General features: G+C 43.5%; 1 protein-coding gene across 10 annotated transcripts in view; it reads right to left on the bottom strand.

Annotated features, from left to right (window-relative positions):
• Nucleotides 1-227: 227 nt before the first annotated feature.
• The window catches only part of LOC135273664 (fibrous sheath-interacting protein 2-like), a 33,667-nt gene continuing 9,442 nt past the window's right edge, over nt 228-24,452 (bottom strand). For 4 of the 10 annotated variants that reach the window (XR_010341461.1, XR_010341459.1, XR_010341462.1 and 1 more), the window contains 4 exons: nt 4,079-4,114; nt 2,634-2,712; nt 2,206-2,321; nt 228-1,401 (listed from right to left, as the gene is read on the bottom strand). Coding sequence is in view for 2 of the 10 variants with exons in the window: in XM_064373344.1 (XP_064229414.1) it covers nt 2,222-2,321; nt 2,638-2,712; nt 4,084-4,114 (206 nt within the window). In the remaining 8 variants the exon portion in view is untranslated. Of the gene's footprint in view, nt 1,402-2,205; nt 2,322-2,633; nt 2,713-2,961; nt 3,077-4,078; nt 4,115-24,452 lie in introns of all 10 variants that reach the window. The other 6 variants (XR_010341463.1, XR_010341466.1, XR_010341464.1 and 3 more) reach the window with 4 other exon arrangements.

Below are 24,452 nucleotides of genomic sequence, written 5' to 3'. Positions count from 1 at the left end.
CTGCGTTGGCCTTCCAAAGTGCTGGGATTACAGGCATGAGCCACTGCACCCAGCCTCATTCTACTTTATTATTGGGCCAAGCACAGTGTTCCATGCCTATAATCCCAGCACTTTGGGAAGCCAAGGCAGGAGGATTGCTTGAGCTCAGGAGTTCAAGACTAGCCTGAGCAACATAGTGAGACTCATGTTTATATAAAAAAAAAAAAAAAAAAAAATACAAAATTTAGCCAGTGTGATGGCACATGTCTGTAGTACCAGCTACTTGGGAGGCTAAGGTGGGAGGATCAATTGAGCCTGTGAGGTTAAGGCTGCAGTGAGCCGTGATCAGACCTGTCTGTAGCCTGTTATGCAGGGCACAGGTGTTGGCTCTTCAAGGAGCCCCCAACCCCCAGGCCCCTGGGGTATTCCCGAGTCCCCTCTTTGCCTGGGGCTGGGGGTGTTGGTCCCTGGGGGCTGACCATTTCACTTGCCTGCTCTCTGTCCCTGCAGCACTGCAGGAAAGGAAGGAGGAGGATGGATGGTGGGTGGCTGCCCTGGGTGCCGAGCTCTTCATGCCAGGGCTGGAGGGGCTGGGAGCCCTTGGCCTGCTGCATCAGTGGGGCTGGCTCTGGACCAGCTCCCTGAGGATCCAGTACAGCCTCCTGGGTAAGGCACCACATGCTTCGCTGTGGGGCAGGTGGAGGTGGCAGGGCCTGCCCTGTTTCCTGCAGCTGTGGCTCTGTGAGCTAAGATATGCTGTCACCACAGGATTTTCCATTAGTCCTTCTGTGGGCTCTGAGTAGGACTTAGAACCTGCTCATTAAGAAAAAAAGGTGTGTCTGTTGAGGGGACATTCATCCATCTCTTAACACCTCCCCATGGACAGGTTCTAATGGAGTGACAGGTGAAGCAGAGCACAGGGCCGGGGGACATGGCTGAGGCCAGGCTGGTCTGGACCCTCCTCTTCTTGGAGCCCTGGTGGAGGGATGCCTGGCAGAGGAGGGCAGGGGTCTCTTGATCAGTCCTCACAGCTTAGGCAAAGCAGCCAGTGCACAAGTGCAGCACCAGCCAGAGGCTACAGAGAGCGGCTCAGGCAGCACCTATAGGCTAGAGCTGGGCCATGAGCTCCACTGCACACAGATCCCAGCCTTCAGCCACAAGGTGGGTGCCCAGGGCCAGGTGGGACATCCAGAGAGAGCACCAGAGTCAGGGAAGTGGTGATCTGAGTACCCTGAGCTCATCCCCAAAGAGATGAACTTGCTTCTAGTAGCATAGCCATATAGGATGGATCCAGGGCTGGCACTTCAGCCTCAGTCTTATGTCTATTCATCCAGGGTTGCTTGAGGCCAGGAGGCAGAGGTTGCAATGAGCCAAGATGGTGCCACTGTACTCCAGCCTGGGCAACAGAGTGAGATCTTGTCTCTAAAATAAACAAATAATAAATTAAAAAAAAAAAAGTCCAGGTGAATTGGCTCATGCTTGTAATACCAGCACTTTGGGAGGCTGAGGCAGGCAGATCACGAGATCAGGAGTTTGACCAGCCTGAGCAGCAGGGTGAAACTCTGTCTCTACTAAAAATACAAAAAAATTAGCTGGGCATGGTGGCCTGTATCTGTAGTCCCATCTACTTGAGAGGCTGCGGCAGGAGAATTGCTTGAACCCAGCAGGCAGAGGTTGCAGTGAGCTGGGATTGTGCCATTGCACTCCAGCCTGGGTGACAGAGCAAGACTCCATGTCAAAAAAACAAACAAGAAAAAGATGTCACTATCAATATCAAGTGGGGGTGTGGGGAAGTGGAGCCTTTACACATGCTGGGGGAAGATAAGACAGCATGGCCACTCCAAAAGACAGTTTGGCAGTTTCTTAAAAGGTAAATATAAATTTACCTTATGGAGTCAGATGCAGTGGCTCAGGCCTGTAATCTCAGCATTTTGGGAAGCCAAGGTGGGTAGATCACCTGAAGTCAGGAGTTCAAGACCAAGCTTGGCCAACATGGTGAAACCCCATCTCTACTAAAAATGCAAAAAAAAAAAAAAAAAATAGCCCAATGTGGTGGTGGGCTCCTATAATCCCAGCTACATGGGAGGCTAAGGCAGGAAAATCATTTGAAACTGGAAGGCGGAGGTTGCAGTGATCTGAAATCATGCCACTGCACTCCAGCCTGGGTGACAGAGCGAGACTCTGTCTCAAAAAACAAAAAAATTAGTTAGGTATGGTATTGCGTACCTGTACTCCTAGCTACTCAGATGGCTGAGGCAGAAGAATCATTTGAACCCAGGAGGTGTAGATTGCAGTGAGTCAAGATCATGCCACTGCACTCCAGCTTGGGCAACCGAGTGAGACTGTCTCCAAAATAAATAAAGAAATAAAAATAAAGCATCAACATCAGTGGCTCTTTGTATACTCGCAGAATGGTGCATCCATCACCACGATTACTTTTAGAACATTTTCATTTCCCCAATAAGGAACCCTGTTAAACTTAGTCATCACTCCTCCCAATTCTTCCTTTCCTCCTCCCCAGCACTAGGTGACCAGTAATCTGCTCCCTGTCTCTCTGGATTTTCCCATTCTGGACATTGCATATAAATGGCATCATACAATATGTGGCCCTTTGTGACTGACTGCTTGGACTTGGCATAAAGTATGAGGCTCACCCACATGTGGCCCATGTCTGTGCTTCGTTCCTTTTCACTGCCTTGTTGCCCAAGTGGTGTCATAAGCTCTGCAGGTGAACTGTGAAAAGTTAGGGTGTATGTTGTAAAACCTGGAACAATTGCCAAAGAAAGCATATATAGCTAAAAACATAAAGCAAAAAGATACAGCTGAAAAGCCACTAGAGATGAAAGGATATGTGAAGAATCACTCCATTCATCCAAAAGAAAGCAGGAAAGGAGGAACAAAAAACAAAAGAGAAATAGGCCAAGCATGCTGGCTCCCTACTAAAAATACAAAAGAGAAGTAGCCAGGCACAGTGGTGCAGACCTGTAATCCCAGCTACTTGGGGGGCCAAGGCAGGAGAAGCTCTTGAATCCACGAGGTGGAAGTTACAGTGAGCCGAGATCACACCACTATGCTCCAGCCTGGTGACAGAGCAAGACTGTCTCAAAAAGAAAAAAACACACACACACACACACAAATGGACAGAGTTAGAAATTCCATTGAACCGTAAGTGAACCAAACACTCCAAGTGAAAGTAAGATAGTGAGACTGAATTTTAAGAAACACAAACAAAAACATGACCCACTTATATAATGTGTAGAAGAGGCATCCCTTAAATACAAAAACACAGCTAAGATGAAAATAACAGGATGAAAAAAGGTATCTATGTAAATATTAATTATAACAAAGCTCTATTAACATCAGATAAATAGATAATATGTTGGCTTACTAGTTTTTTAATGGAACAATTAAAAACTGAGAATATGGGGTTGGTGTGGTAGCTCACACCTGTAATCCCAGCACATTGCGAGGCTGAGATGGGCAGATCACCTGAGGTCAGGAGTTCAAGACCAGCCTGGCCAACACGGTGAAACCCTGTCTCTACAAAAAAAAAAAAAAAAAAATGCAAAATTTAGCCAGGCACGATGGCAGTTGCCTTTAACCCAAGCTGCTCAGGAGCCTGAGGTGGGAGAATGGCTCGAATCTGGGAGGCACAGGTTGCAGTGAGCCGAGATCACACCATATACTCCAGCCTGGGTGACAAAGCAAGATGCCATCTCAAAAACAAACAGAAAAACACTAGAGAATGGTACACCTTAAATTGCTGCATTTTGTGGTATGTGAATTACATGTCAATTTCTTAAAAGACTGGTAGGAGAAGAAAGGCACTGCAAATGATATTTTGGTTTTGTAATTAAACAAGAGATTTCTTCCTCTCTCCCCAAAAAAACTCTGTTTCAGTTTCTGCAAACTTCCTCCTTCCCTCCACCATCCATACACCCAGAGGAACTTTTGTGTGTTCCCACTCAAACAGATTAGAGGCCTTTATTTGACTTTTAATTTGAGGCCTAGTAGGTAAATTAGAAAGAAGTCCCAAGTCAAGAAAGAAAGGCATCCCAGAACCCTTTTCCATCTGAATCTCCCATGCCCCATGACTCACTTTACCAGGTAACATGCTTCCCTTCCAGTTTACCACCTGGAATAAAGAATAAACTTATGTTTCCTTTTCACCAATAATTTATATAAACCAAACATTGCAAACAAGGGTGTCCTTAGCAACCTGATCTCATTCTCTTCAGATACCAACTGCTCTCCAGGAAAGGGTTAGTTCTTTTGTAGACAACATAAATTCACGTGGAAATCTCACTTAAAACAGAAAAGTTAAGGTCTTCAGAGGTTTGCTGTGGGCAGCGCATATGTAGGAATGCATGGGGCTGAAGGTCAAAGGCAAGGAAAACAAGGCACAAATTCTTTCATCCTGATTTCTTTTCTTCTTGTACATCCATGGTTAGTGATTAGTAAGGTCACCTGGCAGTGACAAAAACCTGCTTTTGAAGGTTTTTTTTTTTTTTTTTTTTTTTTTTTTGAGACAGAGTCTTGTTCTGTGGCCCAGGCAGGCATGCAGTAGCATGAGCTTAGCTCACTACAATCTCCATCTCATGGGTTCAAGAGATTCTCCTGCCTCAGCCTCCTGTGTAGCTGGGATTACAGCCACCCATCACAATGCCTGGCTAATTTTTGTGTTTTTTATTACAAGCAGGGTTCCAACATGTTGTCCAAACTGGTCTCAAAGTCTCACAAGAGAAACACCATGTCATCCACCCACCTAGACCTTCCAGAGTGCTGGGATTACAGGCATGAGCCACCTCGCCTGGCCAGGTCAATTTTCTCTAATGGAGGTAACAAAACAGGTATAATCCAAAATCACAGATATATCAAAAATTTTAAAACTGTTGGAGGCCAGGTGCAGTGGCTCATTAATGTAATCCCAACACCTTGGGAGCCTCACTTGAGACCATCCTGGCCAACACAGCAAGACCTAATATCTATAAAACATTTTTTAATGATACTGGAAAATGCTAACTTGGGTAGTGACATTTTCAATGCATCACTGCCTGGCCTTCTGGGTTTTACTCTGAACCTTGTGATAGATGACTAAGTCATGTGTCCAAGCTCAGGGACGTCCTGTTGTCCAGGCTCCCTGGAGCACTCTGCTCCAATCCTCCTCCCTTCAACTTGTCCCAGTGTATCATATTCATCCCAGACCAAGGCAAGCCTCACTCATGTCATCAGCCCTGCCCAGGCCAACAGCCTAGAAAAGCTCCCCATCAACCCCTGCAAAGGGCAGGGTGACTCAGTTCACCCACATGGTGCAGGCCAGCCACCTGCCTTGCACTCTCTCCAGACCTGGGCCAGTGTACAAACTACACAGCCAGGGCTCCATGCTCAGAACTAACACTTGCTTGAATGCTTTATTGCTTGCATCTTTTTCTTTTCTTTTCTCTTTTCTTTTCTTTTTTTTTTTTTTGAGACATAATCTCACACTGTTGTCCAGTGTGAGAGTGCAGTGGTACAATCTTTGCTCACTGCAACCTCCACCTCCCGGGTTCAAGTGATTCTCCTGCCTCAGCCCACTGAGTAGCTGGGACTACAGGTGCCCACTACCATGTCCAGGTAACTTTTCTATTTTCAGTAGAGACAGGGTTTCACCATGTTGGCCAGGCTGGTCTCGAACTCCTGACCTCATAATCTGCCTGCCTCAGCCTCCCAAAGTGCTGGGATTACAGGCATGAACCACTGCACCTGGCTCATTTGAATCTTAATTTTTGAAAATTATTGATTTTCATTTTGTGCTGATCCCTGCAAATTAAGTAGCTATTCCTACTTCAGAGCCACTTAATGAAGGTTCTTGGGTGGCTGGAGTAGGCCGGAGTTTAACGTAAGGGGCTCACCGGGCACAGAGCCCCTCCAACAGGGAGACCTTTCCCTTGCTCTAAAGTAACCCTCTCAGAGCCATTTCTTAATGGAGCCTGAAACAGCCTGGTGACTTGCCCTCAACTCTTTTAATCACTGGCTGTCCCCCTCTTCAAGAGTGGGTGCATTTCACACAAGTGCATAATTAATACTAACAAGAGGGGCCATGCCCATGGGCTGGAGTCCTGTCATGGACATTCTGTGTTCGGGGTCCTTGGGAGGCACAGGGCCCAGATCTGTCCTTACAGTATGAGTATAGATCACTCTAGAGTTCCCTGTCCTAGGCAGGACAAGACCTGGCAACCCTTTTGTTCAATGCTGGAACATCTCCCAGGCATGAGAAATGGTAGCATTTGTGGGATGATTGGCAGCACTTGGCAGCAGGCCAGCTGCCTCAGTGGCTCTGGCAGTTCAAAGCCACAACCCAGACAACTCACCTTGGGCTCCAACCAGCCTGGCTAACTGGGGACAGCTGTTCCCAGCTGCACTCAGGCATCTGAAAGACACTTCCTTTCCTGTAAAGCCTCTTTCAGGGTTTCAGGAAGGAATTGGAAACAGTAAGGGGAAACCACAAACCCATATAACTCTAATAGTATCACCTCTTGCTCCATGGGGGTGGGGGGAGAGTGCTTCCCATGTTGAATTTCATCCTGCAGCCAACCTGGTGGGGGTAGGAGCAATGCCACTTGCTCTATCTCATAAACAACATCACATTGGAACCCCCGAGAGAAAAAGCCAGGGACGGAGACTGGCTAGAAAAGCCAGGACCGGGACTGACAGGGCCTCTCTGACTTGGGAGTCTTAAGGCAGGCTGTTGGTGTCTGCAGATCCTGGCCTAGTGTAGCCTGTGTGATCAGCTGGGGCTGAGGTTCCCTCTCCTGACAGAGCTTTCCCTCTTAAGGACACTGGTGGGGCCATGGCACCATCAGATCATCTGTCCCTGGGAACACTCTTTTCCAGAGAACTCCCATGAGGAAGAGAAAATGGGGACCACTGACTTCTGTGTCTCTGAAAATAACTTCGTAAAAGTACTTAAGGATCCAACACTGTGCTTATCATCAGACAGTTCGGGACCCTCTGCTCTGAGAGCATCAACATTGGCCATCTCCTTCTCCTGTTTGAGTCTCAAACTCTGCCTCTGGAACCTGGTTTTGAAGGGTAAGTTTCCAGTCAGAACAAGTGCCCACGCTCTGCTCTCCCAACCCCATGCCCCTGCCATCGCCAGGAAGGCTGAGGACAGACAGGGTCTTTGCTCCCCTAGTCAGAGCTGGCTGTGATTGAAGTACCCTCAGAGGCAGGCAGAGCCCTCTGTCCTTTTTCATCACTGTGCTGACCACCTTGGGAGCTGATTATACTCCTTAAACCTCCTGGGAACAGTTAAGGCCCCCAGCACTGCAAAAAGGATTAAGTCAACTGAGACAAGACACGTTTTTCCAATTAGTTATAAACTTGGTATCAAAGGCCCATGACCATGGAATACACAGGACGATCACAGTGAAATGCTAAAGCCAAATCTCCTCTTCCATGTGCCATGCTATGAGAAAAGAGATGGAAAGTAACTTCCACCAATCAAACTTCCCGACCTCAGGCTTCTTAAAACACACATCAACAGGTGGAACAATGCTTGTGTTGGCATATGCACTTTACTATATATGTGCATCTTTAAAAAGATTTTTCCCGGCATCTTAAATGCAAGTTTAATCAGTCACACGTTTTGGTCATGATCTTCAGGAGCTGAAAATCAAGAGCTTTTTGAAGAGGCCTGGGGAAGAAAGAAGCCAGTCCTACAGACAACAGCCCAGAGCAAAAGAAAACCCACATAGACAAGGGGAAAATGCAAACTTCCCACAGACAACGGCCCCCAGGAGAAATCAATTAGTTTTTTCTCATCACAGTTATAGCAAGACAATGTCATTCAAGTACCTGCTGTACATTTAAATCTGTGTAATGAGATCCAGGCACTCCTAAGGCAGGGAAACCTAAAGTGCCAAGACCGACTTCTAGCAGGGAATGGAGGCTTGTGAGCCCGGCTGCTCCTCCACCCCCTGAGCTCACCAACTCCAAACCAGCAGCTGAGGAGCTGATACACGGAGATTAGACTCGCAGCCCTGGGAAAACCTGACCTCTAATGGCTGAGAAGCAGTTCTCACAGAGGCCCTGGTCTGTGATGAGCTTTTTTTTTTTTTTTTTTTTTTTTTTTGGCAGAGTCCTGCTCTGTTGCCCAGGCTGCAGTGCAGTGGCACGAGCTGAACTCACTGAAACCTCCACCTCTTGGGTTTGAGTGATTCTCCTGACTCAACCTCCTGAGTAGCTAGGATTACAGGCACAAGCCATCATGCCTGGCTAATTTTTGTATTTTAGTAGAGATGGGGTTTGGCCATGTTGGCCAGGCTGGTCTCCAACTCCTAGCCTCAAGTGATCCACCCACCTCGGCCTCCCAGAGTGATAGGATGACAGGCATGAGCCACGGCACCCAGCCCTAATTTATTCAGTCTTAGGTTTCACTCTTTTGAATCCAACAAAGTCTAGCCAGTGATAAGGCCACGCATCTAAGGCAATACTTCCTTTAACCTTTACTATCCCATGCAGAGGGTAGTCTTGTTACCCTTATAAAACAGATGAGTAAACTGAGGCACAGAAGTCTTTGCCTAAGGTCATAGCCCTAGCACATGGCAGAGCTGAGACTTAAACCCAAGCCCTGAAATACTACTTGGAATCCTATGCACAATGCAGCTATCTCCTCACAAACAAGCCATGTTTGTACTAATATGAAAATCTTTCTTCCAGGAAAATAGGACATGCTGCCCAATGTCATGATGGAGGAGCCCAGACCTGGGGCCTTGGAGAAAAGCTGTCCCCACAACCCTTAACCAAGAGCACCAGCAGCCCTTCAGAGGTAGAGACAGTCTCTATTCACCTACCCTCTTTATTAGCTAACTTTAAAAGTAATAATACAGTCATCTTATGCCTCTTTCAGAAAAGTAATGACAGGATAGGATGCTTTCTTCCTATTTTAGAAATAATTTGAATTTACATTTTAACAAAAACTAACTTATCCCAGGATGAGCACTTTGACAGAATGACCAAGCAGCACTCCTCGAAAACCCTCTTCCAGGGGTCTCCTGAAGCTAGGTGGTCTGGGGTCAGTGCAGAACAGCAATCCTGCCCTGGTGGGTGGTGTCCAGCTGGCCATGGGACCTCGGGCAGGCTTCAGAGATACAGTGTGCTGTTGGCAGCGGACTCTGTGGTGGGACCCTGTGACAATGTACGATGATGTGCCATGAGGAAGCTCAGGAAAGGACATTGTGAAGGAATGCACAGTATCCTCCCCATTCACCTTCCACACCGAACAGTGCACAAAAATGGGGGCCCAAGGGAAGGAACGCTCAAGTGATACAGACAAAGTAGAGTTTCTAGGATCGTGGCCCACATATGTTCAATGTCGCGCAAATGATGATCTATGAGTCTGGGAAAGCAGAGCTGCCACCACCATATATGAGCCAACAATGCTAAACACAGAGGCTGAAGATACAGACTGGTGTCATTCTGCAGGTCAAACAAATCAACCTCTATGCCAGTGATTCCTTATCCCTTTCTTTCCACTCTCCAAGATTTGGTCTTGCAGCTTCAACGGGAGTCATTTTTTCATTTTTTAACAAAATAAGAGGTCAAATTCATGTGAAGAAGTTCTCCCTGGTAGATTCCACTGCCAGGCTGGACGACCTCATCTACTACTACAAGTCTACAGACCAGGATGTCAAAGCTCTCTGGAGTTGCAAAACTCTGTGATATTGTTTAATTTTGCAATACTCAAACTGTGTGTATGATGAGGAAAGCGGGAACATCCAAGATATCACAAAACAAGGTTGAAACGATCCCTAATCCATACCCATCTTAATTCTCAGGCTACTTATTTGGACAATGTTAAGGGAAACATTTGTCTTTTATGTTACACATTGTTTCAAACAAGGTGTCTAATTTTTTTTAAATGACAGAGTTTCAAAAGAAGCTGTAAGAAAATAACCTCCAAGAATAAATAACTGGATTAATAAATATATGGAATAACCTAAAAGTACACTAGACAAAGACACATGTCACTTTATAACTAATCCTCAAACTCAGCCATGCAGACAAATTTAGAGGTTGAACTCTAACCATAAATATCTCCCTCTTCATCCTTCTTCCCTGCAAAATATGATTTAGGGTCTATAAATAGACATGGCATAAGATGTTTAAATTCAACCTTGATTTTTCTGAAATACAAAAGAAACAGCAGAGTCTGAAAATAAGACTCATAAAAAGTGCTCCAAGTCATTAATACTTTTAAGCAGAGGAAGTAAACTATTACGCAATCACTGAAAAGAACTGCTAGGTTAAATATACCTTATGCTGTGCTGTAATCATTTACCCAAGAAGTTCCAAGAATATACAAACTATTGTGAACTTGGGCCTCAAACTAATTCACCAAATGAGTTTTAAAAAAAACATTTAAACTATCTAAAAAGTATCTGTATTTAATGTTAAAATTCAAGGTAAGTTTTCCTTAAGCTTATATTTAAATGAATTTATATTTCCAACTCTTGCTGAATGACGGAAGTAGACATGTTACCATTTTGGTGTAAATGATGGAGAAAGGTTTAATATCCTTAATTTATAAAGAGTGGATGCAAATCAACAAGAAAAAGAAAAACATTTGAACCGAAAAATGAGCATAGGATATTTTCATCAATTCACGAAGAAATATAATGTTTTAAATGGAAAACATTCATATCTAATTAAAAAATGCAGACCAAAACAAGGTGCAATAAATTGAACAAGTTTTATGAGTTTTTTAATCATATTATAGAATTCAATATTGAAAAGGGAGCATTGAAATGGCACTTTCCTATAATGTGATGGCAGTAAGTATAAACTGGTAAAATCTTTTGGGAACGTAATCTGACAATATGTCTCAAAGACATAACGTGTGTGCATGCACATTCATGCACATACAAGCACCACTACACCTCCAGGGATACATCCTAAGGATCATCATGGATGTGTTCAAAATTGAGAAGACTTAACTGGAAGGCACCAGAATCCCCAACCACAAGGGACTAGGTAATGACTTATTTCACATCCATTAAGAGGAAAGAGCAGATGCTCTTCTAGCCCCACTAACTGAATCCACTGACATTCTCCACTCTCCCATAAAACCCTAGTAACAGACAGGACTCTTTTGGACAATCTGCATATTTGTTCTTTGAAAAGCTTAGCAGCATATCTGAGCTTTGTCTGTCCAAGACTTAGATACATTCATTCTACGCACCTATTTATGCCAGCTGTATTTGTTAGCAAGAGCCTGGAAAAATTTGCAAACAATCTAGGAGGTTGCATTGAGTGTCTTTAAATTTTTTTACATTCTCCATCCATCCTACCGAGATCAGAACGATATTATGGATATGGTTTATGCAAGAAATACATAACCATATGTTGAATCTGTGAACCCACTCACCAAGAAAGGGCTTTCAATCTATAGCCAAAGGATTGAGGAAGGGATGTACATTTGTTTAGTTTAAAATGAAGCATGTAGGTACGTGTCATTTTTATTATCGCCCATGTTAACTCACTTTTTAAATAACTGATTATTTATAATCCCCCTTGTCAAATAAACATACAGCTGCTAAAAATATGGTAGAAAAAAATGACTGTTACAGGGAAATACTGACAGTACACTGAAGTGAAAGGGAAGATTCAAAATGTAATGTACACCTATAATCCCAGCACTTTGGGAGGCAAAGGTGGGAGGATCGCTTGAGCCCAGGAGTTTGAGACCAGCCCTAGCAACATAGTAAGACCGTGTCTCTATAAAACAAACACATAAACAAAAAAGGAGCCAGGCATGGTTGTGCACTCCTGTAGTCCTAGCTACTCGGGAGGCTGAGATGGGAGGATCACTTGAACCTAGGAGGTCATGGCTTCAGTAAGCCATGGTCAAATCACTGCTCTCCAACCTGGGTGACAGAGTGAGACTCTGTCTCAGAAAAAAAATAGAAAAGAAAAAAGAGGCTGAGAACGGTGGCTTACACCTGTAATCCCAGCACTTTGGGAAGCTGAGATAGGTGGATCATTTGAGGTCAGAAGTATGAGACCAGCCTGCCCAACATGGCAAAATCTCATCTCTACTAAAAATACAAAAATTAGCTGGCTGTGCTGGCGCATGCCTGTAATCCCAAGTACTCGGGAGGCTGAGGCAGGAGAATTGCTTGAACTTGGGAGGCAGAGGTTGCAGTGAGCTGAGATCATGCCACAGTATACCAGCCTGTGCAACAAGAGCAAAACTCTGTCTCAATAAAAAAAAAAAAAGGAAAAAAGAAATGGCATGGACAGTATATTCCCATCTTTGTAAAGTATGTCTTTATTATTTATGATTAAATAGAAAGTCAACAAAATTGCACTACTGAATCCTAACAACTTCTCTCAGATATGAACTAATAATGATTTCATTTTCTCCCTTTTGCTTCCCTGGAATTTTCTAAATTTTCTACAAATGATTACTTTTATAATCAGAAGAAATATTACTTGAATTTAATACTTCAAATTATTTTCTTGTGAAAATTCTACTAAATGGTTAATCGGAAAGTTATTGTGACAGAAAAGCCTATTGGAGTAACAGACCAGCACATGGGGACCATTCAAAAAGACAAAAACAGGCCAGGCACGGTGGCTCACACCTGTAATCCCAGCACTTTGGGAGGTCAGGGCAGGCAGATCACTTGAGGTCAGGAGTTCAAGACCAGCCTGGCCAGCATGCTGAAACCCCATCTCTACACAAAATACAAAAATTAGCCTGGCATGTGGCATGTGCCTATAAATCCCAGCTACTCTGGAGGCTGAGTCAGGAGAATCACTTGAACCCAGGAGGCTGAGTTTGCAGTGAGCGGAGATTGTGCCACTGCACTCCAGTGCAGCCTGGGCAACAGAGGAAGCCTTGATCTCAAAAAAAAGAAAAGAAAAGAAAAGAATTTCCCCTGAGAAAAGACTGCAGGCCCACAGAGTAAACCTGGGAGTGACTAAATTTCCTCTGCAGGACAAACCCTGGAGGAGTGCATAGCACACCTGCCACCTAGGTGGGAGAGACATCCAGACACACATCTAGAGCAGAAGACAGGCAGGGCAGAGCTTGGGGAAAGGTCTGGAAATGTCAGATTCTGGGGCTTCCCTGTTTGAGTTTCTAGTTACCTTTCTGTTCATCCTCTAGCACAGCTGCTCATACGACCTCTTATAAGACCCCAAGTGATATGTTATTTATTCATTATTTATTTAGTTCCTATGTTTATTTTAAGTTCAGGGTTTTGTGTGCAGGTTTGTTACATTGGGAAATGTGTGCCATGCTGGTTTGCTGCACAGATCATCCCTTCACCCAGCTATCAAGCCCAATGATATTTAAAGGGAGCCAGGGTGCACAGTGAATGCACCTGTGTGAAAAGATGCTGTGTCTTAAATCTTACAACCACAGGAGACACACAGTGGTTTCATCCCATCAAACTAGAATTCCGTTTGAAACTAGATCATATGAAAACAGGATTTTGATGAACAGAGTTTTAAGTTCCAGTAATTGTGACAAAGAGAAGTAGATACAACTCTTCATGCTGGAGTCCCAAAATTTTCTGCAGCACATCTGAATAGAGTCTGTGAACTGTGCAACAACTGAAAAGCCATTATGATCATCAGCACATGAAGCCTAAAGCAGAGTCAAGATCCTGCAGGAATCTCAGCCAGCCAGTGCAGATTTACCAAAGGCTGACGCTTTTCCAGGCCCTGGGGTGTGTACATAGATACAGAATTAGCGGTAGTTTATGACCAATACCTTAGTAATTAAAATCATTTGAGTAGAAGGTGCCTGGGGGTGAGGGGTCATCTAGTCCAACCTCTAATCCAGCTAGTACCGACCTCTCCACCCTATTCTGAGCCATCTCAATGTGCAATCTAAGCCATTGTTGCCCATTCTCTCTCTGAGCAAAACTTGAGAAATCTAAACCCTTATAACAAACACCATAAACCTATGCTGCAAGTCAAGCTAAGTATCAATCCCAAATATGAATTTTCTAATTGTTCTACAATGAAAAATAACTTTTTAAATACCCAGAGTGATGAGCTTTTAAAAAGTCATTTATGTGAGGAAAGGCACAGCTGAAGAGCTTCTAGCAATCACATTTCAAGTCAAGCTACACATCAGCACCAAAGGTGAAGATTCTAAATGTTTTATAATAGCGATCATTTTTTCAAATACCAAAAGTGTTTGAGCTAGCAAGCTAAAAAAGAACTGATTATGTGAGAAAATATAGATATAATTTTAATCTTTTGAGTTTTATACCAGATGTCCATATATTTATTTTAAAGCAAGAAGTTTTGGGGGCAACAATTAATTAAGCTGTAATTTTCTGATTTTTAAGATCATCCCAGAGATTCTCCAATTTCATCCCGTGTAGAAAAAAATTCATTCTGAAATATGGAGCCTATTGTATAAGCAAGTATGTCATCATATATTTTCAATATTGAAACCTGAGTGGACTAAATTTACTACCCTCTTAATGTCAAATGTAAAATTGTCTTTTTTTTTTCTTTTTTGAGGTGGAGTTTCACTCTTGTTACCCAGGCTGGAGTGCAATGGCGTGATCTCGGCTCACCGCAATCTCCACTGCCTGGGTTCAGGCAATTCTCCTGCCTGAGCCTCCTGAGTAGCTGGGGTTACAGGCACATGCCACCATGCCCAGCTAATTTTTTGTATGTTTAGTAGAGATGGGGTTTCACCATGTTGACCGGGATGGTCTCGATCTCTTGACCTCGTGATCCACCTGCCTCGGCCTCCCAAAGTGCTGGGATTACAAGCGTGAGCCACTGCGCCTGGCCCAAATTGTCTGTTTTTGAGGGCAGGCAAAAGAAAAGCCTGCACCAAATCGCCAAATTAGCATTTGTTCCCAAAACTCACTTCTTCAAAGCCTGAAGGAAACTGCAGGTTGTTGCTATACCAGCTTTATTTCTTCAGCCCTGAGTTTCATCATCTAGGTCTGTAAAATGATATTTGGTGCATATAGCATATATATATATATATATGTGTGTGTGTATATATATATATATATATATATTTTTTTTTTTTAGACAGTCTCATTCTGTCACCCAAGCTGGAGTGCCGTGGCTCACTGCAACTCCACCTCCCACATTCAAGTCATTCTCCTGCCTCAGCCTCCCAAGTAGCTGAGATTATGGGCACCTGCCACCACGTCCACCTAATTTTTGTATTTTTAGTAGAGACGGGGTTTCACCATGTTCACCGGGCTGGTCTTGAACTCCTGACCTCAAGTAATCTGCCCGCCTCAGTCTCCCAAATGCTGGGATTATAGGCATGAGCCACCGCACCCGGCCTGGTACATATATTTTTAGATGAGGTCATTAGTTTCCTGCTGGTATTAAATGCAGCCTCATTGTAGTATCATTCACAAGTTTAGATGACAGGATACACTTGTCTTTGGTCTCCATCTTTCAATAATATAATTTAGGGATTTTTCCACGAATTCACAGGACACAGATTAGCATCATAGAATAGCCTTTCGAAACCAAGGATTATAAACGCTAATCAAACTTACAAAGCATGTGTCCCAGCACAGTCCAGGAGCATGTTCAGGTATGCCGTGGTCTGTCTCCCACACACAGCACAAGGAGCCTGGAGCAGTGGGGCAGGACCCCAGGAATAGCCCTCACAATGGGCTACACCCCAACATCTCTCCACAGAAGCATCCCTGCAACCTCTAGGAATTCACTATCTACCTTCCTTTTCACTTACAAACCTTTATGATATTGGACAAGTATGAGGACAGGATCCTCCAAGAGGGACAAAGGGGAAGAGATGTTGCCATGCCTGAGCACAACAAGGGGTCACCTGTTCCTGGATAGTGGGGAAACTCCAGCTGGAATCTGGAGACATGGGTGCCAGGCCATATTCTTTCACCCAAGGCACCTTTCAGCCCAGCTCTAGTAGAACTCTATTTGCTGCAGTGGGAGTGACACCATACCTCTGACCTGCTTAGACTTTCTTTACAGTAACTGTTGAAAACCATTTCAAGATGTATTTCTAAGGATGGTGCCTGAGCACCAGCTGTACCAGCAGTGGGCAGCCAGGTGGGTCTGTAAGTCACAGCAGCCCTGGCCATAAACACAGAGGACATCCTCTGCAGACACTGGCAGGAAGACCCCTTAGAACGTTTCAATGACAGTTTGGAAACTCCACCAGGCTTTGGGAGCAGCCCCCACAAAAGTGTCTGCAAATGTCAGGATGGGGCTGCATCCCAGGCTGTCATGGACTGGGGAAGGAGGCACCACTGTCACTATGTCAGGGTGGGCTGGGCATGAAGATAGACAGTCCCCACAGCAAGGAAATTCTTGCTCAAAATATCAATAGCAGGGGGTAATTCTCTTATATGAAATTTCTGGAAGTAACCCCAAAACTGTTGCTGGTGGTCACTGTGGGGCATGATCAGGCCTGGGGTCCCCATAACTTTGCTTGCATGAGCTTCTGAGCTGGTTGACTCTTGCTCTTTCTCTCTCCCCTTCCATAGAGTGTATGACTAGGAATATTCCATCTGATTTTTTTTTTACCTTGAGCATTCACCAATTTAATTCAGATAAACCTCTTCCAACTCAAAGTTGAGAACTCCTCCCAAACTCTTGCAGTTTCTGTTGGGGCAGGTGTGGAGAAATTGCAACCCTTGTGCATGGCTGGTGGGAATATAAAATGGTGCAGCAGCTGTGGAAAACAGTTTGGCAGTTCCCCAAGAAGCTAAATATAGAATTACCATACGGTTCAGCAATTCCATTCCTAGGTATATACCCAAAGGAATTGGAAGCAGGGACTTGAACGGATTCTTGTATGGCTATGTTCACAATTGCAGCATGAAGCACAATTGTTGGAAGCTGGAAACAGTGCAAGGGCCCATAAGAAGATACATGGATAAACAAAAGGTGATAGACACATAGGGTGGAATATCGTCTGACTTAAAAAGGAATGAAATTCTGAAATGTAGCTGAACCTGAAAAACACTGAGTTAAGTGACATATGGTACAATTCCACTCATATGAGGTACCTCAAATAGGCAGATTCATAGATACAGAAAGCAGAATAGAGGTTACCAGGGTTTGGAGGTGGGGGCTGAGTTATTGCTGAATGGGTGCAGTTTCAATCTGGGTTGATGAAAAAGTTCTGGAGGTGAGTAGTGGTGCTGGTTACACACCGTTGTGAATATATGTAATGCCACTGAAATACACTTAAAAGTTGTTAAAATGGTGAATTTTATGTTACCTGCATTTTACACAGCAAAAAGGTTTTTTTTTTTCTTTTTAATTACAAACTGTTTTCTTATCTTTTAAAATGGTTGTTGGGTGAGAATTGGGTCAAAATGGAGCACTGATGGAGAAACCAATTTCCTCTTAGGGGAAATGATCCTCTCTCTCTACAGGTATCCTTAAGGAAGTCCAGCTTCTTCCTCAAACCCCAGCACATTTGCCCTCAAAGTCAGCTTGGAAGTGTAGAGCAGGGAAGTCATCCCACTTCAAATTTCAACCCACTTTTAGGCAAGTGGCTGACCCGCCAGCCAGGGAGCCTACAGTGAGGGGAAAGAGCGGGGCAGGACGTCTCCTTATCCTTTCCCTAATTCTTTCTTCCTCTTCTGTCAGCCAGTGACGGCTCTGCTAACAAGTCTAATGTACTTTGTAAGAGCTTTCTTTTTTTTTTTAGCCAGAAAAAGAAATCTCTTGAATAATCTTAATTTTTGAACATCAATCTAAGGTAGTGTTTTTAAGCCTGGGTTTCCCTTCTCCCTTCTATTACCCTTTGCTATACCAATGATCACTTTGCAGTATTTTCATGTATCTGATTTCAGCTTCTAGCTTGGAGTCTTCTCAAAGCACAGAGACTGCATTTCATTATAGTTATATTATCAGGTACTAGTGAGGTAGGTGCTGAAAAAAGTTTGTTGAGGCTTGGCGCGGTGGCTTATGCCTGTAATCCCAACACTTTGGGAAGCTGAGGTGCACAGATTATGAGGTCAAGAGTTCATGACCAGCCTGACCAATATGGTGAAATCCTGTCTCTACCAAAAATATAAAAATTGCCAGGCATGGTAGCACGTGTCTGTAGTCCCAAATGCACAGGAGGCTGAGGCAGAAGAATCACTTGAACCTGGGAGGTGGAGGTTGCAGTGAGCCGAGATCAAGCCACTGTACTCTAGCCTGGGTGATAGAGCGAGACTCTGTCTCAAAAAAAAAAAAAAGTTTGTTGAATAAATGAAGAGAAAAGTGAATGGGTGGTTAAGCAAACTAGTTGTCTTTAGAGTGCTTTCATTCTCTCATTAACATCCTACCTTGTATAATTGGTCAAAACAAATGCCTATGGCTTCAGCTGTGTTGATATAAGTTTCTGATATGAATATGAAATTCATATGCATCCATGTTTGTTAATATGGTCAGTGTGAGACTTTCCAACCTGTGAATATGCATGATCCTAGGAAAAGTGGTTTTGCAAGCCCTTCTTACACATCTCTAAAGACAGCTACTCTCACTGCAACTGACCTGCAGAGCTAAAACCTGGCCCATCTGTAAAGGTCCCTTTCCAAGGTCACTGCCTCCAGAAAACCTTCCCCAACCACCAGCTGGTTGCTCAGAATCTGCACTCTTCTTGTTCTTCCTTACCATACATACTGGCCCTAAAAGCCTCCTGAGATGTCTACTTTGCTAATTACCTTACAGACGTTAATGCTCTGTCCTCAACAAGACTGTCTATACCTGAAGAGGGTAATTTGGTGGAACTAGCTGACTGCTTCCTGCTATCCATGCTTTCTGTGGGACCTTAGAAGGCTTCTAAGTCTTAGAGTAAAAAACATGGAGAGCAGCATCTTCCCGAGTGAGCTGGGAAAAGTGACTGACACTCTCCTCTCCAGATACTCCTTAATAATACCCTTCAAACCATGCATGACATTCTAAACTTTTTTTATATCCAGGAGAGGATTGAATCCCTTTATGTATTCACAAATATTTGTTGAATTGAATTTTTCTCTATCACATTTTTATTGTGATATAATTCACATACCATAAAATTCACCATTAAAAAATTTACAATTCAGTGGTTTTTAGCATATTCACTATGTAATTCCAGAACATTTTCATCATCTCAGCCTGTTACATTTGTTAAAGCTTTATTTGGCTTTTAATGAATCAAAGTACACTTGACTACATCCCACTAAATATAATTATTCTGTTTTATAAATGCTAATAGTGTTAACTTTGTGTCAGGCACTGTTCTGAGTACTTTACAAATTATAAACCCCACGTGAAAAATCTTAGCATCAGCAGCAGCAGCAGCTGCAAGTTATTGATGAAGAAACTGAGGCATGGAAAAGATAAGAATCTTGCCCAAGACCACACAGCTAGACATGGCAGAGCTAGGATTTGAACCCCAGATGTCTGAGTCCACGCTCCTCACCACTCTCTGCTACCTCTTGAGCAGAGAATTAAAATTTAATAACCAACAAAAACACAAAACCTTTAATAACTAGTATGAAATGTCCCATTTTCTTCCTCTTTTATCAGTCACTCTCCCCTCGGCTGTGTGATTTTTTTTTTTTTTTTCAGAGTTTCGCTATATCACCCAGGCTGGAGTGCAGTGGTGTGATCTCAGTTCACTGCAACCTCCATCTCCTGGGGGTTCAAGCAATTCTCCTGCCTCAGCCTCATGAGTAGCTGGGATTACAGGTGCATGCTGCCATGCCTGGCTAATTGTTGTATTTTTAGTAGAGATGGGGAGGGGATGGTCTCACCATGTTGGTCAGGCTGGTCTCGAACTCCTGACCTCAGTGATCCACCTGCCGTGGCCTGCCAAAGTGCTGAGATTACAAGCATGAGTCACCATGCCCAGCCTGGCTGTGATTTTTTTCTAAACACAAATGAACTGCTCACAGCTGGCCTGGGCTAGGCTCTGTTGGTGACACAGAAGTCAAGAAGGCATGGTCCTTGCCCCCCAGGAAGGTGAAGAGTATGAAACATCTATGCAAGGGAGAGAAGGTGTTGCACAAACATGGACATCCAGACACAGGAGGGTCTGTCTGGCCAATGGGGAGAGCAGACAGCTGTGACTTGTTCCAAAAAGAATCATTAATAATGATACCATTCTAGGGAGACCAAAGAAATTGCTTTCATTCTTTAAGATGAGAAATGGATTTCTTAACAAAGACTGAATTTGGTTGTGATTTGGGGAAATGTTCTCTCACTTTACCCTTTTTCTTTTCTTGGTTTTGTTCTCAGGTCACTAAAAACACACTGCTCTCTGTTGACCTTAGTACTGCTGCCTCCCACATTTAGATGAACTATACATTGGCGTTTTTTTATAGTAGCTGTTTTCAGATGGTAACGGCACACTTTATTTGCTAGAAATGTTAACTCTGAAAAATAGTATGCAGATTCAATTTTCGTAATTGACTTTTTTTTTTTTTTTTTTTTTTTGATGGTTTATCGCTCTGTTGCCAGGCTGGAGTGCAGTGGCACAATCTCGGCTCACCACAACCTCTGCCTTCCGGGTTCAAATGACTCTCCTGCCTCAGCCTCCTGAGTAGTTGGGACTACAGACACACACCACCACATTCAGCTAATTTTTGTATTTTTAGTAGAGACAGGGTTTCCTCATGTTGGCCAGGCTGGTCTTGAACTCCTGACCTCGTGATCCACCCACCTCAGCCTCCCAAAGTGCTGGGATTATAGGCATAAGCCACCACATCTGGCCTAATTGAAGTTTTTTTTAAAAATGAACAATACTAGGGAGCTTGCTATGAAAAAATTTCTGAAGTGAATACTTTAGTAAAGCAAGAAATTTTAGAAAATCATGAGTATGATTTGTTTATTCTTTCCCCTAAGTTCTAATGTATATATCAGATGATCTTGACTCAAGGCACATCTGAATTTTGGCTACTTTGTAATCTATTCTTTGCAGCTCTTTGCAAAATAAATTGCACATGCTACTTGTGAGGCCTGGACTCAGCCAGCATGTCTTAGGGAGACTTTGACCCTCATGAAAACCTGGGCACTTAGAAATGACTCATCTCAGCCTTGCTGCCCTCATATGAGGTCCCCAGGCATTTTTATAAGCATAGCTTTCATCACTGGAAAATCCTGGGCTTATTTAAGGATCTGAAGAACACTCCATACTGACCTCAGCTACCTGTTCACAAAACATTAAAAATGTTATCTTTTTCCCCCTACTATCATATAATTTGGGAGAAATTCATTTTGGAAAATAATGTACTGCTGATAATACATTTGTTGAATTGTGATGGGATATTTTTGGTTGGTGGGCTATATTTGGGGAGGGTGGTTAGATAGCACAGTATACTATACACTACTGTAGTTTGAGAAAAAATGAGGCAAAGATAAAAGTATTTTAGTTGAATAAACTAGGCAGCAGCTCCCTCTTGTGTTGAAAAGTAAGTACTACAGACACTTAATTAAAGTATGGGAAAGCATCCCTTCGTACACATAACTGAGAGCTTTTCCCAGTACTTTTAAGTCCAATAAAAGCAGGGTGCTCAGTAACTCTTTACTTTACTTTATTTTTATGTTTTTGAGACAAGATCTTGCTCTGTCACCTAGGCTGGAGTGCCTTGGCGTGCTCATGGCTCACTCCAGCCTCAACCTCCTGGACACAAGCAGATCCTCCCACCTCAGCCTCCTGAGTAGCTGGAGCTACAAGTACATGCCACCATGCTGGGTTAATTTTTGTATTTTTTATAGAAACGGGGTCTCCCTAAGTTTCCTAGGCTGGTCTTGAACTCCTGAGCTCAAGGGGTCTGCCCTCCTCACCCTGCAATGTGCTGGAATTCCAGGTGTGAACCACCATGCTCAGCCAACTCTTGATTCTAATAGCACCATCTGCTGCCATTCACTTCTATTTAATTAATTTTTTTTAACATTTGAGGAGTATTCACTGGCTGCTAGGAAGTAGAGACATTAGGGTGATTGCACAGCTTAAGGGCCCAAATTGCTCACATGGTCTGGTCCATCTGATGCCACCTCTTCTCATAATGCTGATCTCCTGTCAATGGTGACCTATGCCTCCTCTGAACTGCCCCCTTCCTCTCCCACCTCCCACCCCCACCCCATGACTGAGTCCAGCTCAGACCTGTTCCCTCTGTCTCCCCTTGGAGGACCAGTTGTTTTCTTGTCTTGTCACCATCCTGTAGTAACTCCTTTGAGAGCAGCAGCCCAGGGTCACCCAGCCTCAGGTTTCCCATAGCCTCTCATTCAGCATTAGTCCACTTCGTATTCAAATGCATATTTATTCCATTTAATTTAATTAAAACAAATGAAAAAGCAACAGAGCCCCACAGCTATTAATAGTTTAAAAAGGGTTTTTTTTAACTATTAATAGCTCTAAAAAAGAGAACTGTATTTGACCTCTTTGTATGTATAACCATCAAAAGTGTAGCTATTGTTTTGCTGCTGCTGTGAACCTAAAATATCTGAGACAGGTCTCAACCAATTTAGAAAGCTTATTTTGCCAAGGTTAAGGATGAGCCCGTGACACAGCCTCAGGAGGTCCTGATGACATGTGCCCAAATTGTTGAGATACAGCTTGCTTTTATACATTTTAGGGAGACATGAGACATCAATTGATATGTGTAAGATGTATATTGGTTCAGTCCAGTAAAGTGGGACAACTAGAAAGAGAGGCAGGCGGGGGTGGGAGCGGTGTCTTCCAGGACATAGGTAGATAAGAGACATAAAGCTGCATTCTTTTGAGTCCTTGATCAGCATTTCACTGAGTCTGACTCAGTGAATCTGCATTTTTACATAGACAACAGGGCAGAGGAAGCAATCAGATATGCATTTGTCTCTGGTGAGAAGAGGGATGACTTTCCATCTAGCACCTGTGAAGATTGGCTATTATACTAGTCTACATTGCCAGGGTGAAATTCAACACAACTGTTATAAGGTGAAAATCTTGAGGTCCATATGGAATTTCCCTGTGGGCAAATTGTGAGGGTGGGAGGGAGGTAGCTCTTTAATCTCTGTAGCTATCTTATTTAGAAATTAAAATGGGAGACAGGTTTGCCTGATTTAGTTCCCAGCTGGACTTTTCCCTTAGCTTTGTGATTTTGAGGTCCTGAGATTTTTGCATCACCAAAATGCATGCTGAATTTTTCTCATAGGTTTAAGTGATAACATAACGACCCAAGTGGAAGGTAAGATTTATTTTATCCTAGAAACCATGGTGTTGGAGAAATCCTGCCTGTCATGAAAGGATGCTGGATTCCAAAGGTGGACGCCGTGCCAGGCATTGAAATGCAAATGTGTGTCCTGGCTGAGCCACTGTGCCAGTTCCACATGTGGGATGACCGAGCTTCTCATCAGTGATTCTCAGACATGGAGATTTTATGTAAAATATTTAAAATAATGTTTTCATGTACAAACATGAGGTTGCCAATGTCTTACTTTGCTAAGTATAAACAGTTTCTTAAATCATCATTTATTATCACCATTGCTTTATAAAAAAAAAAGGTGAAATTTTAACACCAAAAAGTAGGAAGGTCATAATCTCAAATAAAAACAGTGCTTTCAATTGAATGTATATTAACTAATTCTAGATCACTTATAGAATCTCAGAGATTGCTCCAAATTAGACCCCTCATTTACAGAAAAGAGCCTGGGGCTGAAATGTGTAAACCAAGGCAAGCTACTTATCTCTAAAGGTAGGGAAGTGGCTTGTTCTGACTCATTCTAACAACCAACCAGGCAGAGCCAAGAACCCCGGAAAGCACCTGTAACCTTCTTGCCTGCCACTGCCCACCACCAGGCCACATGCAGGGCCTCCTTTTAGGACCCAGCTGTGGTAATACACCTCCTCCCCTTAGAAGAAATAAAATTTCTTTTTTTTTGAGACCGAGTATCACTTTGTAACCAGGCTGGAGTGCAGTGTCGTGGCTCAATGCAACCACGCCTCATGGGTTCAAGCGATTCTCCTGCCTCAGCCTCCCAAGTAGCTGGGACTACAGGCATGCGCCATCATGCCTGGCTAATTTTTGTATTTTTAGTAGAGACAAGATTTCACCATGGTGGCCAGGATGGTCTCGATTTCTTGACCCCATATCTGCCCACCTCGGCCTCCCAAAGTGCTGAGATTACAGACATGAGTCACTGCACTGGGCCAGAAGAAATATATAGTAAACAGTAGCTGGCCTTACTGAACTTGCCTGCCTATCTGAGGGCAAGCTCTGCTTTTACAGGATTCTGTGTAGGCCCTGGCTCAGCAAAGCTGATATATATTCAGCATCATAAATATATGTCACAGAATTCTGAATAAGCCAGCACAAAATTTTGTGCTTGGTTAGGGGACTGAGCAAAATGCTAGAAAATAAAGCTGCTTAGAGATTAACTGGGAGATGTTGGAGCCTTTTGAAGCCATGATTGAGCTTTAAAGTCCGCTGTGACCAGACCCTACACCAGGGGTCCTCTCCTCGGAGTGATTTGGTTGTCACAAGCTA

The sequence above is a fragment of the Aotus nancymaae genome, unplaced genomic scaffold (genome assembly GCF_030222135.1).
Source record: "Aotus nancymaae isolate 86718 unplaced genomic scaffold, 86718_ANA_hifiasm-v0.15.2.pri h1tg000008l, whole genome shotgun sequence".
Lineage (NCBI taxonomy): Eukaryota > Metazoa > Chordata > Mammalia > Primates > Aotidae > Aotus > Aotus nancymaae.
The sequence above is the reverse complement of the archived record's forward strand: the minus strand, read 5'-3'. Positions and strand labels throughout refer to the sequence as shown.